Consider the following 20,872-nt stretch of genomic DNA (forward strand, 5'->3'; position numbering starts at 1 on the left):
GCCATGCATTATGTATAAAAGGCCTTTACTGTATGTTAATGCTATATTGGCATTGGCTACTGTATATCACTGAATATAGTGTATATATATATAAGAGATAACAGGTGTGGTCTAATGTAAAATAATAGTGCGTTTAAAGTTATTATGTGGAAATGGTCACGGATACAATGGAAGATACAGCTACAAATAAACAATCTTTTGATTTTTTTCTCCAATAAAAATTGACCAAAGAGTCAAATGTCGATGAAATAGGTTTAAACTCAACTCATAGTAAATATTTAATGCCACTGAAAGTCATTTAGTGTGGACTTTTCAACCCTAACCTCTTCTGTGCTGTCCCTGTATTCCTATTTATACAGTATATATATAAAAAAATATTCTAAAGATATAAAGAAGAAACGAAAGGTTCTGTGCCGCGGTAAGCATACGTTACAAGTAAAATACAATACCATTTCCAAATATCAATACACTGATTCTGTTCTATTCTGAGCCTGGATGATCTGCAATGTTCAAAATGTTGTGGCAGCTTTCATAGACAAATGACTTCTCCGAAATAACGGTTCAGAAAGGAAGTGTGTGCAGCCTTCACACTTCCATGTTGTCACCTAAAACCTAACTGATCACTCGTCTATGAGACAAACCACAGAATATATTGAGTATTGTTAAATAGGCTATAATGTCATTACCCAATAAACTAGCGATTTAACAAGAGTGAAAACTGAGCATGTGAGAAATCTATGGTTTCTTAATCATCACTCCCTTTTGGTCCAACAGGAGAGAGAGAGAGAGAGAGAGAGAGAGAGACTGACTCCATCCTGCAGACACCCGCATCCCATGCCTCATTAGGATCCAAAAAGTAGCTGCAAAGGGAAGTGATAGGCCCAGGTCTGGCGCTGTGTGTCACCTTTTCGATATGTGAAGAGCCATTAGTGGTCCAGCCTGAGCTATCTGTCATTGCTAAGGATGACCGTTGCTTCTCAAGCATAACCCTATCCACACAGTGAGAGTGCTGGTTCTGCTTACTTTGCACATTGATCCACACAGTGCGTGAGACGATGGGATGACTGGTTTCAGAGCGGCCCACTTGGCATTCGTAGGGGGAGTCGTCTTCTAGGCGAACGTCTTTAATCTGGAGATGGTATTGCCCTTTAGGAGTGGAACAGAGACATGCAGGGTGAGTTTATGCTTTTTTTTTTTCTTTTTACAAAATACCTAATATAAAGAAAAAGTCATTAACGTTTATGGTTGAAGCTGCTATAATGCTTGAACTTGATTGGTCAGAAAGTATTTCTTTAATCAAAAAAATATAGTCATTGAACTTGTCTAAGATAATTATTTAACATTTATGGAAGGAGTCTCCAGTGTCAGCAGTGTCTCTGTGACATTCAGGAAATTTACTGCAGTATGTACTCTTCCGGACTTTCTCGGATTTGTGAAGAAGTGTGTATTTTCCCCCTTTCTATTACCTTTAAGATAGGAAAAAAGAAATGACTCTTGAAATTGGTATCAACAACTAATTTGTCTCATGAAGGCTAGGTAACTATAAACGGACAAAGATTCTGGCGCATCATACATTTAATACATAAAAAAAAATAATAAAAAAATAAATAGTAATTCACAAAGACTTGTATGGTAGACAAAACCAGGAACAGGTAGTAATAGAACATACAGTACAAGTCATGATCAAGACAACCCAGGATCTATATAAACCCCTGTTACACTAATGCACTTATCCCAGCGTTTCACTGGTGCTTGGATACCATTAAGCAAAACATTTTTTTTCAGTATGCCAGAGTCATGATCGAACTGCTTGCTTTACATCTGAAACTCCTGGCCTCCAGGAACTCCTTTAATGGCCCAAACATGTAGAAATGGCTTGGAGCGAGGTCAGGACTGTATGGGGGATATGGCAGTAATTCCCAGCAGAGTTCCTGTAATGCAATTTTTCCAGGATCACCCTTCTTGGGAACGACTGCCGCGGCTTCTAATCCCCTTTGGCCAGTATCGTCATACGGCCTTTTTTAAAACGTTGGCACTGTTCAAATGCTTCACTGTGGCTAAGAGTCTCATCACCGTACTGTGCTTGAAGTCTGTAAATGTCATATCAGCTAATAATCAGCTTTACGCCTTCCTTCATGAGAAATTTCACCTTTATAAAATGTAACTATAAATTGCATTACTTAATAAACAATGGCAAGATTATTCAAATTGTTGTGATATATTGCATGCTGCTATTAGACAGTATTTTGAGTGGTAACATTAACATATCGCATGTTGGTTCTTATTCAATAACCGCACAACCAAGAGTGTTTATTCCTTGCTTTTTTTTAGAATTATGGGAATCCTTCTTGAGCTTTTGTTAAACAGCATCTCCTAATATGCATTACTGAATTTGTACGGGATGTTCGTTTAATATGAGCAATTATTGCCACTAAAGAAAGACTTTATTCTATTTGATGTTGTCCCATTTTTTTTCCTGTGTGAGATCTATATATTATTTACAAGATGAATATTGTGCCGCCAAGGGGTTAGTTCACTCAGTTCTAGCTCGGTGACGATTAATGGCTCTTCTGCAAACTCTAGGCATGCTGTTTGAGCCTTGAACTATTTTTTTTTTCTCTTCCCTCCTTCAGAAGAAAACTAACATGCAGAAAATAGTATCTTAGTATGACAACCCACTGTAGCCGGGAAAAAGGAGGTGTCAACCAAGCTGGCAAGATAATTAACACCAACCAGTAGCAATTTTCAGATCAATGCTATCATAGAAGGAGAAGAAGGCACTTTAAAATTATTAATTATTTTCCACTCTCTTGGAGTTGCACTTAGTAAATGCTGCAATGATGTTTGTGTCGAGGATGATGGCGAGCGTGTGCTTGTGTTTATGTGAGACTAGTAATTACGCCCCTGACATCCAGCATGCAAGGCTGACAAGAAGCATTTCATGTGTTCATTTTCTGTCTTTGGGGGGTTGGTGTGTGTGGGGGACATGGTGCACGCTGTCAAAGTTGGAGACCAAAATGTCTTTATGAAATTAGTTAAAAATCTGTCAAGTGTCTTTACAATACCAATCACCATGATGCAATGTTATTAAATCAGCTATGAGGTAATATCTGCCTGATTTAATTATCAGATTGAAAAAAAAAGAACTGTAAGAACAATTTTAAAGCAGAATAACAAAGTCACTTTGATCTTTACTGAAAAGATGTGTGTTTCACAGCTCTTATTTAGCCTTGGGTTTAATTGCTGATGGCTTTTTATAGACAGTGGCTGCCACACCTGCTACATGCACCATGACTATTGATTGCTGTAACCCTCCAAGCACCAGACTTAATTTCCCCTTATTTAACCCTAATGGCCCCTAAGGATAGCAATGATTGAGCACCATTTCTGTTCAGGCATTCATGCTTCAAAAAAAAGAAAAAAAAAAGATAATAATTTCTCAAAACCAGATCTTGAATGGTTAAATTGCAAACGTTTTGTTGTCGCTTTTCTCCATGTTCTCATAAATAACTTCATCTCACTGATATAAAAGTATTGCTATAATATCTATTAGCACCCATCAAAACATTATTACTCATTTTCATATTTAAAAGAAACAATTATTTAAATAAGAAATTATTTTTCCTTTTATACAGAGTGTGAAAAAAATTATGTACAATCTCATTATACACCAATCAGCCTTAATAATCGAATGCAAAATATTAAGCCTAGTTGTGCCACTGAGGCCGGTGCTTGTCCCTTGGGGCTTGGCTTAACAATACCTTTTGGGGTGTGCTGTGGTGCCTGGCACCAGGGATTTAGCGGTGGCTTCTTTGAGTGCTGTGGGGCTGCCGTGGATCAGACCTGATTGCTTGTTGCATTCCATGGATGCCCAGGTGGACCAGGAATTTTTGTGGCCAGATCAACAACCTTCAACTTTTTTCATAAGTTCTACTGTATATGCAGCAGATTGTAATGCACTTGGTGTTCTGATACTGATTTCAGTCATAACCAGCTGCAGCTGCATGGCTTGTTTTCAAGCTTCCTACGTACGTTCTCGTACACCATATCACACCACACCATTTCTCCGCTCCCTCCACTGGCTTCCTGCAGCTGCCCGCATCAAATTATTCAAAACACTTATGCTTGCCTACAAAGCTGAAAATGGCCCAACACCCTCTTTCTGTACCTTAAAGCATTTTTTACACCCCACACTGCACATTGTTCCCTCTGATCTTCTACCACTGGTTGACTGGTCCCACCATCTTTTAGGGATCAAGAAAGACGTGCACCTAGACTGTTTTCTGTCCTACTAGGTGGTGGTTTGAACTTCCTTTTGATGTCCGTATATCTGAGTCAGTAGTAATCTTTAAACAATGATAAATGATCTGTTTCTTAGTTATTTGGGTTACCTTCCCAACAGTGACTGATAGTACTTTAAGTTAGTAACCAAGTAGCCCAGGGTAAGGTTGTATCTAATGATGAAACTTCAAAGCACTTTTGTAAGTCACTTTGGATAAAAGCATCTGCCAAATGCCTAGATGTAAATGTACCCAGCATTGACATGTTTCCTGTGATTTGTAATTTGGCTTTTCCGTAGAATCAGACCAGACAGACTGGTCTTTGTTCCCCACAGGCATAAATTATCCTTTGGTGCCAATGAGCCTGTCACCAGTTTACTCGTACAGTATATCATTGATAATCAATGTGATTCAATTCACCTGGAGATGGTCTTAATGTTGAGGCTGATCGGTTTATGGTGTTCTTTCTACAAAGGGCTGCATTTTCTGCATAAGCACTATGGGAAGGTGATCTTAAAGTTTCCCCTTTTCTCTCAAATATGGTCATGAGATGAGGTAATATATCAGATATATAAAGATGGGATTTTTCACTGTAGGGAGGCAAAGATGTGGTGCATGTGAGAGAGATGAGCTCAAGGAGCAGGTGTGTGTGTGTGTGTGTGTGTGTGTGTGTGTGTGTGTGTGTGTGTGTATGTGTGGGGCGGCCTACGCAACTGCACACCAGCCCACAGGCTACACAGCACAGCTCAGTGAGACAGAATAAGACAGAACTGGTCATGGAGAGAGGCTAAGTGACATCTTTCTAAGGCTGGGATAATGTCTGAACTTGTGAGTATAGTTGTTCATACTGTATATCATAATAAATGTTTATACTATGCATGCTACCCAGCCTTATTTATGATTTCAAGGTACAATTAAGACATGATGGTAAAGTAACATACCAACCATGTGAGTGTAATTATATTAATAAATATAATTAGTAATATTATGATTAAAAAAATGTGGCTGTTCTAATGCGTAATTACTTTATTGATGCCTTCTTTCATGGACTGAACCTTTATGGTCTGGGTTCGATTCCCGGCCTGGTTCGATTCCCACATCCATAGTGTGGTTCGATACTGTGAGTTTCATGGAGTTTGCATGCTCTAACCCCATGCTTGGTGGGTTTCCGCCGTGTATCCCAGTTTCCTCCCACAGTCCAAAGACATGCAGATTAGGCTAATTGGTGTTCCCAAATTGCCCGTAGAGTGTGAATGAGTGTGCATATGTGTGTGCCTTGCTCTAAGATTCCTGGGATAGGCTCCAACAAAAGACAACCCTGTATACAGGATAAAGCAGTTTAGATGATGAGTGACTAAGGGGTGCCTTCTTTCTTAAAGTTTAAAGTGTGCTTTTTGGTATTTTTCACTAAATTACTTATTCAAAATAATAAGGGCATTGGTGGCTCAGGTGTAAGTTTCTCGCCTGGGTTAAATTCCCACCCAAACCCCAGCCTTTGGATGCAGAGCAAATTCCAAGACCAGATAAAATGGGAAAGGTTGCATCATGAAGGGCATCCGTTGTAAAACCTGTGCCAGGTTGTGTGTAGATCAAATGTTCCGCTGTGGTGACCACTGGACGGAAGCAGACTAACAACAACTTCAAAATTCAAAATAATACTGTAGTTCAGATGGCAGAAATGTGATTAATTAATCAATTATAGAACATTCTGTAAATGACTGACTCAAATAATGGGAACTAGAACTGTATAGCTGAGAAACATAAATCATCGCAATGAGAAATCTACAGAGTGAAACGTCAATGCTTTTGCTTTAAAACAAATGCTTGTACAACTGGTAATGCATCTGTTTTTTTCAATCAATCAATCTTTATATTACCTTAATTTCTGGTTTACTTTGCATAAGTGCAGTCAGCCATGAGAATAGTATTTGATTTTAATATGAGACTTTGCACGAGTTGTAAACACTAGCGATCATTCCTGCGTTGTTGCTTAATAAAGCCCATGGTTGTTTAGTAAAACTGAAAATCTTCTACAGTAGTGTTGCTGTAAGCAGATGGGATGGTTTAAGTATCTCCAAAATTGATAATCCCCTGGGATTTTCACATATTCTCTAGTTCAACATTCAACATTCTCTAGTGTTTATTCAGAGTGGTGTGTAAAACAAAAAGCATGAAGCGAAAGGCATTTTGTTTAAAATCTAATTAGAAATTCAAGAACCTTATAGGCAGTATTGAATGCAGAAGGATGACATCATTTACAATAAAAACTAAGTGGATATTTACATGGAACAAGCCTCAGCAGTAAGAAATAGCAAACATGTGATCTCAGTGGCTTTGTCTATGAAATCATTGTTGGCACCAGGCAGGACTAAAATCAGCTGAAACAGCACTTTATTGAAATGGAGCAAAAAAACATCAAGAAACATGCAGTGGCAATTCCGTGAGTTGACGATGAGAGACATCAGTAGACAATGGTACCATGTTGAACATTCTTGAATGAAGGAAAAGATGAATCATGTAATTATGTAATGAATCACGTCACTCATGTAATCTAAAAATATCAAAGTGAGGCTACAGCGAGTGACTACAGGCTGACTAAACACTGTCACTGATTGATGAAACAATGTAAAGATATAGACATAGCCTGACATCTCTTAACATTTCCTGTGTGGTGATACAGTATAACAACCTAATTGAGCATTAGTGATAACCATCAATTCCCTAATGGCTACTTTTAGTCCTAGAACATGTCAAGGGATCCAATAATTGCACTGTACCACAATGACCACCACATTCACCAGATATTAATCAATATTATTAATCGCAAGATATTATAAATGTGACATGTCGACCAGTGATAAACTTGTCTCAGTAACACTTTACTACAATACACACACTATCACACACACAATTCTAACTCCATAGTCTTTAATTTCTTTCTACACTGTAAAACAATGCTGAAGGCGTCCAAAATATTCAATAATCTGCTTTAAACAGTCGATGGCTCTATGAGGTGCTGTTTGTTAATTGGTGATTTCTGAAGCTGGTAACTCTAAATGAACCTCTCCTCTGCAGCAGAGGTAAGTTTTGATCTGACTTTTTTTGGATGGTCTTCATAAGAGCCAGTTTCATGATGGTGCTTTTACAAATGCACCTGACAATACTGTTCTGCAAGAACTATTCCAGTACAACTGACCTTCTAGTCTTAAACTAACAACTGACTGTTGTTACTTGATTACTTTAATTATCACACATATAACTTCATTATCGCATAAATGCCTAATCATAGTTTAAATGTGGACCTGAATGGTGTGCCAATCCAGCCCAGGGCACCAGCACACACACATACACAACACTTAATAAAACACTATGGGCAATGCCAATTAAGCTAATCTGCAAGTCTTTGGGCTGTGTGAAGAGGCCAGAGGACCTGAAGGAAACCCACCAAGCACTGGGAGAACTCCATTGACCAGAGGCTAACCACCGCACCAAAATTCCACCGAATAATTCATTACATTTTTAACAATTCATATAAATTAGACAAGCCTATGTTGTTTTATATAAATGTATGTGCTACTTCATTTTATTTTTCAAATAAATAACAGATATGATACAGAACAGCTTTACAAAACTCTGAGTCTGGTGGTAGAAAAAGGTGATTAATGGAGATGAGCTCAGAGACTGATTTACTGTTAGCTTACACTACATGCGAGATGAATTACAGCACAATATACAATGTTTATCATAGTCTTAACTGTGTGCTGTTCTACATCTGAGTACTTAAGCTTCCGTGGCGTAGCTGTCCGTATAGGAATACACAAACAGAAATTTATCATAAAACAGCTTTTTTTCTCCGACTGCATATGTTTAGCAATTGCCAAGGTTTCTTTTCTACATCTTTCCCTGCTTCTCACCTCTGTTCTCATCACCAGTCATGGTGTAGCGTGGGTGGCCGGGCAGAGACCTGTGTGGCCCCAAAAGCAGGCCATCCTTCACCCACTGCACGGTCCCCGAGGCCCTCAGCACTTCACACTTCAGCAGAGCCGTGGCTCCAGCCCTCACGGTCACGTTCCTCGGCTCGGTCCTGAACGCCTGCTGCCCACACACGCCTGCACAGGGCAAAAGGGAGAGAGTGATAGTGATGAGAGAGTGGAAACAACCATAAAATGCATCCTTTCCATCCAGCGGATTTTGTATTGTAATGAGTTTTCATGAGTTTTGACATGGCTGCAAGATGGTGCATTAGATCCTATAATTACAACAGCTGCAGTGCCGTGTACATGTTATCTCATTAATTGAGTTCTAATCTAAAACATGCTGTTACTTGGCTTGATGAGTCGACCAGGAAAATGGTGTGCCATTTACGCTTAAAAACATCCCAAAAATGCATAAATACAGTGGCTCCTTAGACACCCTAATACACTTTAGTACCATTAAATTACTCAGATTAATCATGGTCATGTCTAGTTACGGGAAAGTCTGGCAGGAGGAAATTCAGCTTTGTCCACAGAGACAAGAAAAAAGCCCTTTGCTTTTCTCGGAGGAGTATGAGGATCCACTTATGGCATTACTATCCCTCATCCTAGTGTATGTTTTATTGATAGCAGATTGGAAGCAATTCTGCCTCGCAAATGAGTCAATAAAGCAATTACGGTGAATTAAATGTCTCCTCGGCAGGGAGGAAAGGCCAGAGAAAGAAGGTAGCTTCCTCCCCATGCTCTTTTCCTCCACAGTCAGTATACCACTAAGCCAAGATTCACACAGAAGAATGATGGCCGAGTGTTGAGGACTCCTAATTCATCCAATGCTGAGCTGTTAGTCACTGATCTGTCTGATATTTCACTACTGTGCAGACCGTAGCTCAAATCCGACATATCCGTCACGAACATGATTTAATCCTATAGGCTATACCTCAGACAAAAGCTGACTGGGCATACAGTAACTACAGCTTCAGACAAGGATTATGACATGTGTCAAAAAAAACTAATAATGGTGGCTAATAATGCTAATACGGTGTTGCCGATGCTTAAGGCTAAAGTCTTCAATCAACACGCGCTTTCTCATTCCTTTAGAAATGATCTCAAGGCCATGTTTTGCTGCAAATAGTACGACTTATCACTATAAATCATCATGACTTATTTTAAATCCGCACCATATCTTGCATCTACGCTTACGTGCAGTGCTTCTTGTAGCTGCGCTTTATTTCTTGAATGCGCTTTGGGCGATGTATCATTAAATCCTCAAAGAAAGCACAACGAGAAGGAAAACAACTCCGAGCAATTTTCACAAGCATGAGAATGAGGTCACATGATTTGCAATAGCACAGCTGGGATCTTTCATTTGATCTGTGCTATTTAGCATGCTAATAAATAATGAAATGAATGTGGTATGATCTAGCTAGTTGCCAAACTAACCAAAGTCCAATTGTTCCCATGTTGATTGATATATCATAAATTGGACGGTAAGATTAACCGTTGATTTAACAGTTGTGCTAATTAGAATCAGCTGGTTTAGTTACTGGATTAAACAAATATGTGGCCCTGGTGTCCTCCTCGCCACAAAAATGGCTAAAACCAGGGAAATGTCAAACGAATTAGGAAGTTTCTGTATATGATCTTCAGTAGGCAATCAAGCAGGCATGGAGTGATTGAGTGACAACATTTACATTGTCACTGATGGCACTTAGTTAGTGATCTAGTAACCCGGTGTAAGTATCTATCTGATTATGGAAAAGAGCGTCTGGCAATTGTCTAAATGTAAATTTAAATTTGATTATTTGACAGACGCCCTTATCCAGAGCTTTTTACATTTTACCTATTTTTTTTATTTCAAGCAATTGGGGTTAAGGGCCTTGCTCGAGGGCCCAACAAGGAGCCTGGGACCTTCTGATCAATAGTGAATTGCCTTAACCACTGAGCTACCCACTGTCCTAGTACACATTATTATTATTATTGTTATTATTATTATTATCGTTATTATTATTATTATTATTATTTACAATTAGAATATATAATTTTTAAGAAAAAAACAATGTGTATTTATATGATCAGAGAAATAAGTGAAATGCCACATACAGTACTGTGCAACCCTAATTTGCCATATTTTCAAATAATGCCATATTTTTTGCCATGTTTTGTGCCCACAAGATCTACAATAACTCATTAGAGTAATAAGTAATAATTCATGCAGTCAAAAATTAACATTTCGTGAAGCAGAACAATCTGATATATCTCTACAATTATTTATGAGATGCTCTTGGCTCTTTAAAAAAAATGCTTGGCCCCATAATTAATCATTAGCTGAAAGGTTCTAGCTCTAGCTTTGTTATCGATATGCTTTATTTACATACACAGTTCATAGTTCAAAATGTGACTTTAACAGTGTTCCTCAGTCTTCCTTTATAATCATATCCAACTTTTTACACAAATATATTCATATTTGAATATGATCATGGTTTACTCATCAGGCCCAATCAATCTACAACACAAAGTTGAAAGCATTTCCCAAGAGAGTTATTCATTAGAAAAACTTTTCAGCCCTTAAACCAGCAAACACCAGTGCATGCACCGTCACATCAAGGCTGCATCAGTCACCTCACGTCAGACTGGAAGGGCGCGATCGGACTCGAGCGACAAGGCGGGAAACGCATTAGCATAATGTTTACATAAATGAATACGTAAACACGGCCGTGAGATAATCAGCGTGGCGAGTTTAAACGTGCATCATGATACTTTCTCCCCTTGGCTGCCCAAGAAGAAGAGATATGAAGGGAAAGACGTGTCAAACCCTTGCCAGGCTCTGATTCCTGATTCCAGGCGCCCTGCTTTGACATCTTATTTGAGAAAGATAATGGGATGAGATTAAGTTGTTTGGTGGAATCTGACTTTCAATCTGAGCTGGGCGCCGCACGACTTTGGGTACGGAACAGAGAGTGTTACCCCTAATACAATGTATGACATCTCATTACCCTCTGGGTAGTGAGGTCTAAATATGCATTGCATGTAATAGTAATAATCGCTATTGTGCGCTTGCTAGAATACTTAGCTAAGGTTAGTGATTAACTTTATGTAGGACGATTCCGTTTTCGTTTCAGGATTTGTGATTAATTCAGCATTTATCCTCTAGATGTTTGTTTTTCTTAAACATGCCACATTTTTTAGCATTTCCAGTCAAACATGTCCAAATGTGGACACTAAATATTCTCTTTCTAACTAATATCATTGCTCAGCGGTCTTTTATTATTTCTTTCCCCCCAATGGTTGTCAAAAGTGCCAGGGTGCACACTTGTTCCCTCATATCATTAATTTGTGTTATTGACGGTACTGTGCTGTGGTCTTTCTGAAGCTTGCAGAATGTAACTTCATATTTGAACATGGAGTGGCCTAATTAAAATAGACTTTGCTGTTCAAACAGCATTGCAGTCAGACATGCTGTCATAAAAAGGTTTCATTTTGCGCTGCGTTAACTCGAGAGCTGCGTCCCCTGTTGCTAACTGCTGATCAACTGAAGTTAGCAAAACTGACTAAACAGCACTTTGATTTCCCACAACAGAAACACACAGGTATATCATAACATTTCCAATTTTTACTGTCAAGGATTAGTCTGGAATGTTGTTGCTGTTACCGTCGAGGAGTCGCCACAGAGGACCATCCGATCCACACAACAACTAGCCGCAGGTTTTACGCCGGATACCCTTCCTGACTCAACCCTCTCATTTTATCCGGGCTTGGGCCCGGCACTGCATCTAGTGACTGTTTTTCTGGAATAAATGGGTTTAACAAAATTAACTAGATCCTTCTCACAAGAGCAGCCTACATTGTGGGATTAGCATGTGTTGGTTGATGCTACTGTAGGTGTCATTAGCATGTGATGTGGAATGTGCGTCATTCAACGGTGGTAAAATATTCATTTCTCTATCATATTACACTCTCTCTGTTCTCTGATCAACTGTAGATTGATCGCCCGTGCGATTTGCATAGCCCAGATATGCGGAACATCCTGTAACACTGGCGTTCGTTTGCGACGCTTGTTCACCGTTTTCTTGGTATAAAAATAGAGCTGCATGTATTAGCGATGCAGCTGGGCTCTCTCATCAGCCGGATTGTTGTAGAGAATCGACAATCAATCCACAGGAAATGAAAATGATAATCTATTTCTACAGTCTATCTTTCAGTCTCCGCGCTAGTAAAGAACAGCGTTGGCATGAGACCATCCAGCTTAGCCAACATGCAATGCTACAAGAAGTTATTTTTGTTGTTTGTCAGTTCTAAAGGTTACCCCTGCCATTCAAATAAATGAGACAAAATGGTATTTATGTGCATAAGAGCCTTCGTAGTACTTTCTGTGCAGGTGCCAAAGATCATACCCAACAAATGTAATTATGTTGTTTGGCGTAGCGTTGCAGCACAAAGGCACCATGCTATGTGTTCTTTCATGGCCTTCAAAACACCATGTGTGACCGTACTAAAAGTAGGTGGCAGGTGCATTATGGTCACTCGCCAGAAACACTATTGTGAGGTAAAACCACGCAGAGGAAGGTGAATAGCAGCAACCAAGAGCCTGGAGACAAAGATCCCACACCTCAGGAAATACAGATACACTCTGCAGCGTTCCTGGCTCAAGTTACTGTAAACATGCTTAATGTATTCAGGAAGCCAAAAGAGGTTTGTTAAGATGTAAACAACTCTGTTTTTTTTTTTTTTTACTCTGTTTACCCTAGTTTTGTTGCTAATATAAGCCCTTTTTATAGGATGAAGCAATGGCTTAGAGGTTTATGTGTCATGAAACACTTGGCGACATTCCCTTGTTGAAAAAAAACATGACAGTAGACTTCACAGCTATGTGTTATAATGAAAATAAAAAATAAAATAAAATTCACATGCACCATGCAATAAGAACTCACAGTATTGAGAATAAACTGGTGTGTTGCCATAAGCAAATTAAGTATTAAGTATTAAGTATTAAGACAAAAAAAAAGTAACTTGTTAGGGAGCATGAAGATTGGACTTTGAAAGAAGGTCATGTGGTCTAATAAGTTCAGATGGACACTATTGCAGGACCCTGAGGGCATCAGGTTAAGAAGGAAAGCATATGATGGTGCACCCATCATGCATAGTGGTCATTGTACAAGCCTCTGGAAGCAGTGTTATGATCTGGGGTTGCTTCAGTTAGTCAGATCGATGCTCAGTAATGTTGAGGTGAGTCTGCCCAAATACATCTGGTGACAAGTTTATATCCTTTGTTCCTGTGGCAGGTATTTACAAGGTACTTGTACTGTCTCTTTATTTATAGGTTAAAATAATGGCCCATATTGCAAAATATATTTTTTTATATTTTATAACGTTCTACAGTAGGTGCAAGTGAAAAAAATTAAGACAAATATTTAACAGTTTTTTTTTTTTTTTTTTTTAGTAATAATAAAAACCTAATTATATCACCTTGTGTCATGGATTTTATCACAACATTAACCATAAATATTAACAGATTAATAGTATTATATGCCTTTTTTAATATTGCCAAATCAAAAGCAAATTGATGTCCATTTACTGATCATTAACACAAAATTTTGACTACTTGACTAATAATAATAATAATAATAATAATAATAATAATGAAAGATGTAAGAGATTAAATTGGCTTATGTTGGTTTGCATTTATAAATAAAAACAGGTTTTGCTTGTGAGCCCGACTTGAAGTCTATGTATATCCTGTTTACAGAGAATTTGTATCTCATCGCCGCATATTTCATACAAACAGTAACACTCTCTGACCTATGACGCAGAGGTGATCATCTGCTAACGACTAACATTTGGTATTGATTTAATTAGTAGTGTACTGTGATTTATCATCCCTTCTGCTTTTACAGAAAACAGAAAGCCTGACATGAAAAGGTAAGCTGAGATGAATGATCACAGAGTATGGAGATTTAATAAGGTCAACAGAAAGAAGTAAATAAAGTGCGTGTAAGGCTGGCTGGATAGAGTAAAGATATCTCAGAAAAATATCTTTCGAGTATCAAATGAGTTCATGATACTGAGATGTGAGTTGGAAATTTCGTCGTTTGTGTTGATTGTGTGCTCTCTGGTATATACTGTAAAGGTCATGTCTTATGTTAATATAGTATATAAGTGCATGCACATGCAGTAAACTGTAAACTGATGACAGGATTATGGGCACGGACATGGGCATCTATGCCTTTGAGGACCTCAGATCAGCTCATTTGGTCCAATTGTCCAAATTGTGGTGGCCCCACCCGACAACCCACAGTACCCAAGGAATCGGCCACTAACATCCCAGTGCCAGACAGCACAGCGCCCCCAGAGGTCTTGTGGAGTCATGCCTGTGGGGCAGAGCTGCCTAGGTGGCACAGGGGAAAATAGATATAATATTATTATAGCTGATTGGGGTATATATACAGTACAGTATATCAGTGTGTGTGTGTGTGTGTGTGTGTGTGTGTCAACATCGCACAGCAATTCTGTAAAAAAAAAAAAAAGGAAGTGTATATGCTCTGATCTGAGTGGGTTTGCAGTCAATGTTTTCAGAAGCATTAAATTGCAAAAGTCTTATACGCATAATGTTGTTGCAATAACAAGTGTGATGTGCATGAACCAAAGCCCTCAGGCAGTACTTATAGAAGCTAATTTACAAAAAAGCTTGCTTGCGATATTGTACTGTTTTCTACCTGCTGAACATTGTCTGACTCATCTGAGTGAGCAATGACCCATTTTTACATTTTTATTCACCCGGCGACTGCTTTTATCCGAACTGACTTCCGATTAAGATGAAACTGATCTCCAGTGAAATCACCAAATATTTGAACAAGCGTGGGTGATGGCTTTGGATTTCATTCAGTGTGGAAAGTCATAAGAAAAGGCACAAATACAAGCCCTGCTTCAAACTCCAAACTTTTATATTATATATGTTAACCGAGAGATAAAAAGTATGACTACTTATGATCAGATAATCATTTGGATTTGTGTGGTTTGACCCAACATGATACCGCATTAGTCTGCATTACTAATGCATCATTAATCATAGTTCAAGGCTGTTTTATTTTTCTTATACTTTAACAACTTCTGGTTAGTAACCGATATGAATTTTGTCCATTTTAATTATTTATACTCATAATATTAGTTCTGGGATAAATAGTCATTCCCTCACCAGCCTCTATTTTATTCTCACTGAATGTTGAAGGTCTAATATTTTACTATTCATTTAACAAGTAAACACAGGTGTCAGAGCTGTCTGAAAGTGGGTATTTTAACAAAATACCCCTCAGTTAATTATTTTTTTTGCATACCACAAACTTTCTTTATTTTACTACGAATGCATCGGTTCAGTGTCTATGTAAATGAGCTCCTGCTTAATTACGCCCCTCCAGAGAATAGCAGAGCTAAACAACAAGAGTGGAAGGGTATCTTTTTATATGATGTCACAACTCCAAGCAAAAATTTTTTTTTTCTTCGCACATGTACACTGGAGCCCAATCAGAATGTACAAAAATGACTGAAAAGTTTCCTTTTAAGGGACAAAAGCCTTCCACTGGCCCTTTTGTTCCCATTGTCAGCATTCAAACAATGAGCAACTAACAAATTCTTCCTCTAGCTTGTACCACTGGAGGAACCCTTAAAGGTAGTATGTAAATAAATCATGATATGGTATAATGGATATGATATACTGTAGTATAGTAATATACAGTAGTAGAGATGATTACTATTTAAGAAATCTCAACCCTTAGAATGTGATGAATGCAATTATTAGACATACGTTCACTTATTATAATACATATGCACTTATTATAATATTATTATGACTATTATATACAGTACATCTATATATAATGTATAGCAATAAATTTAGTATAGAAATATTCATACAAGTGTGCAATATTTATATCTTTATAAATTGTTTGGTCATAATCTGTAAGTATGTAAGTACGAATCTGTTGTGTCACTCAGAAACACTCAGATGATTATGAACAGGCAATAGCTGTACTAGCTTTATAGCGCAGGAGATTTCAGGTTGTCGCCTGCAGGAAAGACATGCAGAGCACTCACGAGGACAGAAGTGGATGAAACTGCCCCTGGTGCTGAGAGTGCAATTTAACACTTAACTAAATAATACTTAATTTTCTCTTTAAGCTTTCAACCGTTATAAACAAACGAAAGTAGATTCCCATGTCTATAAAAAAAAAATATATCAAAATGTAGCTCCGGAAAAAAAAAGGACAAGGTATTTCTTGCTTGTTGTTAAAGAAATCAGCAGGAAACCAAGTGTACAAAACAGTCATAAAAATTATTTCTGTTTTGGACTCATCATATACTTCAGTCCTTGTTAATGAAAGGTCGGCGATGTCATTCGGATTTCTCTATATTTAATTACTTCACCTGTCAAATGAACTCAGTCCTCATCAAGTTTTTAATTAGCTACCAGCTGCTAGTGTGTGAAACTATAGTGAGAAGATTAACCGATCGAAATCATGCACTTTTTAGCCTTTTCTGGTTTGAGGCCAGTTAACTCTGAACTCCAGGATATCATGATGACAGCTGATGAAATACTGGAGGGCTGAAGAAGGAGGAGAAAAAGATCTGTTTTGGATAAGATAAAAAAAAAAAAATGTTGATTCCTCTTATTACTTGCATCTTATTTAAATCAAAGCACTAAAACTGTTCTGGAGATATTTAATGCCAATGTTATTAACATGGTAAGATTGGTTGATGGTAGATCATGCCTTAAATGATTCAAATAATTTTGTGCCAGGACTGTGTCTGTTACAGTCTGGCATCCACCCAAATTTTATGAGCATGTTGCACTTCTCAATTTATTTGTGCAGATCGTGTTGTTGTTCTATTTAGTATCGCTCCTCATCCTAGCCTGAAATGAATTCCTGGCAAGATGTGAAAGCCTGAAAGATTAATATGAATAATATCAATCTGTATAACTCAGCTCTGAAACGTTGTCTGTAACCTCACCTTGTAATTCGACCAGGAGCAGAAGAATACTGCTGACAAGTGATGACAACACAGCCATGTCGTCCAAGTCGCAGTCCTGCTGAAATCCTGCAAAACACCCATGCATACATACATAGGAACAAGGAATGAGCATACTGTACATCTACTTTTGCAAGTTTCAGGAAATTTATGCACATTGTTTGTGTGTGTGTGTGTGTGTGTTTGTGTGTGTTCCAACCATTATCTTTCACCTTTAAGGAATAAATATTGAGGATCTCCTTCAAATAATTTCAGGTAATGAGATCGAGTGTTTTTTCCAAGTAAATGTGTCTAACAGTGTGTGTCAGTCGCTCCCTCGGGTATCATGACCATTACAAGCTTCTTCATACTCCTTTGATCTCGCCTTCAACAGCTTCATTTCAGCCTGAGCTAATAATGCATGGATTTCAGGTCAATCGCTTCACATTACCAAGCACCATGGAACAAATAATAGTGATTTACTTAATTAAAAACCAAACATTCTGCCGTCTAAATAAACAAAAGGAGTAGAACGCTTTGGCTCTTTGAGGCATTTCCCACTGTCTATTAGTCGCACTTCATCAGGCTTTGATGAGAATTAGCTCACTGTCAGATATTCCCAATGCCAATAAACAGTGCCAGGCAGGTTTTTTTTTTTTTTTTTGCAATTATTATAATTTCATCCTTCACAGCTGCAGAGCGATGGAGAGCTTTCAAATTCTGAGCATCTCATACTCATGCAACTCCTGCCATGAAGCTTCTTTTTTTTTCCGATCTCTCCCCATATCTATCTCTCCCTCTTGTTTTCTCTCTAATCTCCTAGCAGGTGATCTCTGAAACAATCCTAAACAACAGCTTTAACTGCCATGACACCAATTTAAATATTGAATGCTGTCTACGACAAAGTGCTACTTTGGAAAATTAATTTGTTTAGCTTGCTCGTAACCTGCTGGCCTGCTTGGAGGAACATGATCATCTGTCGCATGCAATGGACACCATGTCTGATCTCATTAAGCACAGAAAAAAACACACACTTTACCTGCACTTTTTATCCTTTTTTTGGTTTTGTTTTATAGTGTTTTAATGCATTTGAGTGTCTTGTCAGGTTTAGCTGCCCTTATCATGCTGGAAAATTTATGTGGACAGGCACTAAAGGGCAGAAAACAGAAGCTGTGATGGAATATAAAAGAACCAGTGGTCACCATGCTACGGTGGCCCATAAATGCAAATGGCATGAACAAACCAAAAAGCCGACAACAAACCAGAAAACACAGCGATTAAGAGAAACAAATCACAATGGCAAATCAGAAAGCACAACAACGAACCCACAAACACACAAACTGAAATAAAAGCACATGATCCAAGTGAGAAATCACAACGATATAGGCAAAATACACAACACAATCTCAAATACAATACAAAAATATAGAAAACACAAAAGCAAAACAAGCAAAAAAAAAAAAAAAACAGTAAATAAAAAAAGGCAAAAAGCTACAACACACCAGTAAAACAGAACCACAACAGCATATGAGAAAACACAAAAGCAAAACAAACACCCAAAATAACAACAGCATAACAAAAAATAAAAAAGTAAAAACAGAAACACAAGAATTATTTCAAAAACATAATAGCAAACATAAAACAATCAAAAAACAACAAATAATAAAAAAAAATACATTATAAAAAACAAACAAAAAAATCTAAAAATCTAAAACACATCAGCAAAACCATCCACATCTACACAGCGTTAACTCCAATTAAGGGTGGTAAAAGTGGTCCTTAAGAACATCACACACTTATTGCTGATCGGACAGGCCAGGAAACAGAAACACAATACAAGTCCCTTATCTAGTTGGCTTAACAAAACTATTTAATTTAAAATTCTTTATGTTATTATAATGATGAGTGAATCCAGCTTTCTTTAGGCAACTATTTAAAGTGAAGTTCATTCATGTTACATAATGCTGTGCACCATGTGAATGCCCTTGATAGAAATGAAGCTCAAATAAGAGCTTAAGCAAATTAATTTAGGTTCAAATTTCCTCTTACGCTAAACATCCTCTAGTCTTTAAGACTTCAGAACGTCAAACAGTACGTGTGATTAGCTACAAGCATGTGATGTTTCATAAGGTCCCTGAACCTGGGAGAAGTTTCTGATGAAGATATCTTTTGTCTATTATTGAAGCTAATTCACTTATTGTGTTTTGGGGTTTGTTAGGATTTGTTGTTGTTGTTTGTGCTTTTTTTAGGTTTGCAAAAGTGTTTGGTGTTTTTTTTTCTTTGATTAGTTTTGCTGTCATGGTGTTTGTGGTGTGTTTTTAAAATTTGCTGAAGTGATATTACATTTGATTTTTCTTTGTTATTATTTTTCTTGCCTGATGTGCTTTAGATTTGCTGTTGTGTTTTTTCCCCCTTGTTTGCTTTTTGCTGTGCTGTTTTTGGTCATGTGGGGTGACTGTAAATTTACCGATGTGTTTTAAATCGGCTTATTATTTGTCTTTGTTTGCTGTTATGTGCTTTAGATTTGATGTGCTTTTTCGTTTACTGTTTTTGTTTGTTAAACTTTTTGCTGATTTTCTGTTGTATCGTAAACAGGATGTTTTTGCCATTTTATAGATGTTCATTTTTGTTTTAATTTTTCTGTTGTTATTTTGTTAGTTTTGTTTTTGAATTTGTTGTTCTTGTGTTTTACGTTGTGCTGTCATGTTTTTAAATTTCTTTGTGTTTTTAGAGTTGCTTTTTTGTATTTTGGTTTTGCTGTTTTGTTTTAGAAATTGCCGTTGTGATATTCATTTCGTTACATAAAAAAAAAAAAAAAAAACTTTCATGCAAGACTAAAACGAAGACATAAAAACAACAACCTGCCGTATTAGTGCTGAAATTATATCGCAACTGATGGATGACTTAAAATCTAGCCTGAGACACCAGCAGTCAGGTTTTATATGTGAGTTTTCTCTTCATAGCCTCAGAATTGAAATACATCCATGGCTATGAGAATATCCATCAGTCCTGGCAGATAAAGCTCTGCAGCACTCTAATCTGTTTAGATCCAGGCCTGCTGTGTCAATATGCTTTCCGCACACTATCGAAGATGGCAGCACATGCTGCGACAACCGCACTGCCTACGCTCTGCACGTTTCCCTTCCATAATCGTTTCTGACCTTGTCTCTCTCTCTCACTCTCTCTCTAAGCATTTCAGAAAGGGGAAAGTTTGATTTGAAATTTGATTCGCCGATACAACTTTCTGGTCGGCCAAGAGGAGAGGACACCGACCGTGACCCTGTTAGGTGAATTTTAATGGCTTCTTTCATAACTCCCTCCAACAGCTCAGCGCTCTCTGGCCTTGGCTTATTTGATGTGAAAGGCCCATGAAATCAAGTGATGTCCAGGAAGTGAAGGCTTCACTCAGAGCCATTCCTGAGCTATGCAGATTGGAACACACATCCCAATACATGCTCCAAATCCCCGTTTTGCTTTGATTATATATAGTACATGGTATTTCCAGGACTTTTTTTTTTTTTTTTGAGCGAGGAGGGTGAACTGAACCACCATAAAAATTCAAGAATTTCTGTCCGAAATCAAAGAATTGTCCTAAGATTTTTGATAGTGTACTAATAGTTG

General features: G+C 37.8%; 1 protein-coding gene across 1 annotated transcript in view; it reads right to left on the reverse strand.

Annotated features, from left to right (window-relative positions):
• Positions 1 to 17,312, reverse strand: part of nphs1 (NPHS1 adhesion molecule, nephrin) — a 143,949-nt gene extending 126,637 nt beyond the window's left edge. The window contains exons 1-3 of the mRNA XM_053507759.1: positions 17,255 to 17,312; positions 8,195 to 8,389; positions 1,024 to 1,146 (exon numbers count right to left, since the gene is read on the reverse strand). Coding sequence (XP_053363734.1) covers positions 1,024 to 1,146; positions 8,195 to 8,389; positions 17,255 to 17,312 — 376 coding nt within the window. The remainder of the gene's footprint in view (positions 1 to 1,023; positions 1,147 to 8,194; positions 8,390 to 17,254) is intronic.
• Positions 17,313 to 20,872: the final 3,560 nt, after the last annotated feature.

The sequence above is a fragment of the Clarias gariepinus genome, chromosome 11, assembly GCF_024256425.1.
Source record: "Clarias gariepinus isolate MV-2021 ecotype Netherlands chromosome 11, CGAR_prim_01v2, whole genome shotgun sequence".
NCBI classification, from domain to species: domain Eukaryota; kingdom Metazoa; phylum Chordata; class Actinopteri; order Siluriformes; family Clariidae; genus Clarias; species Clarias gariepinus.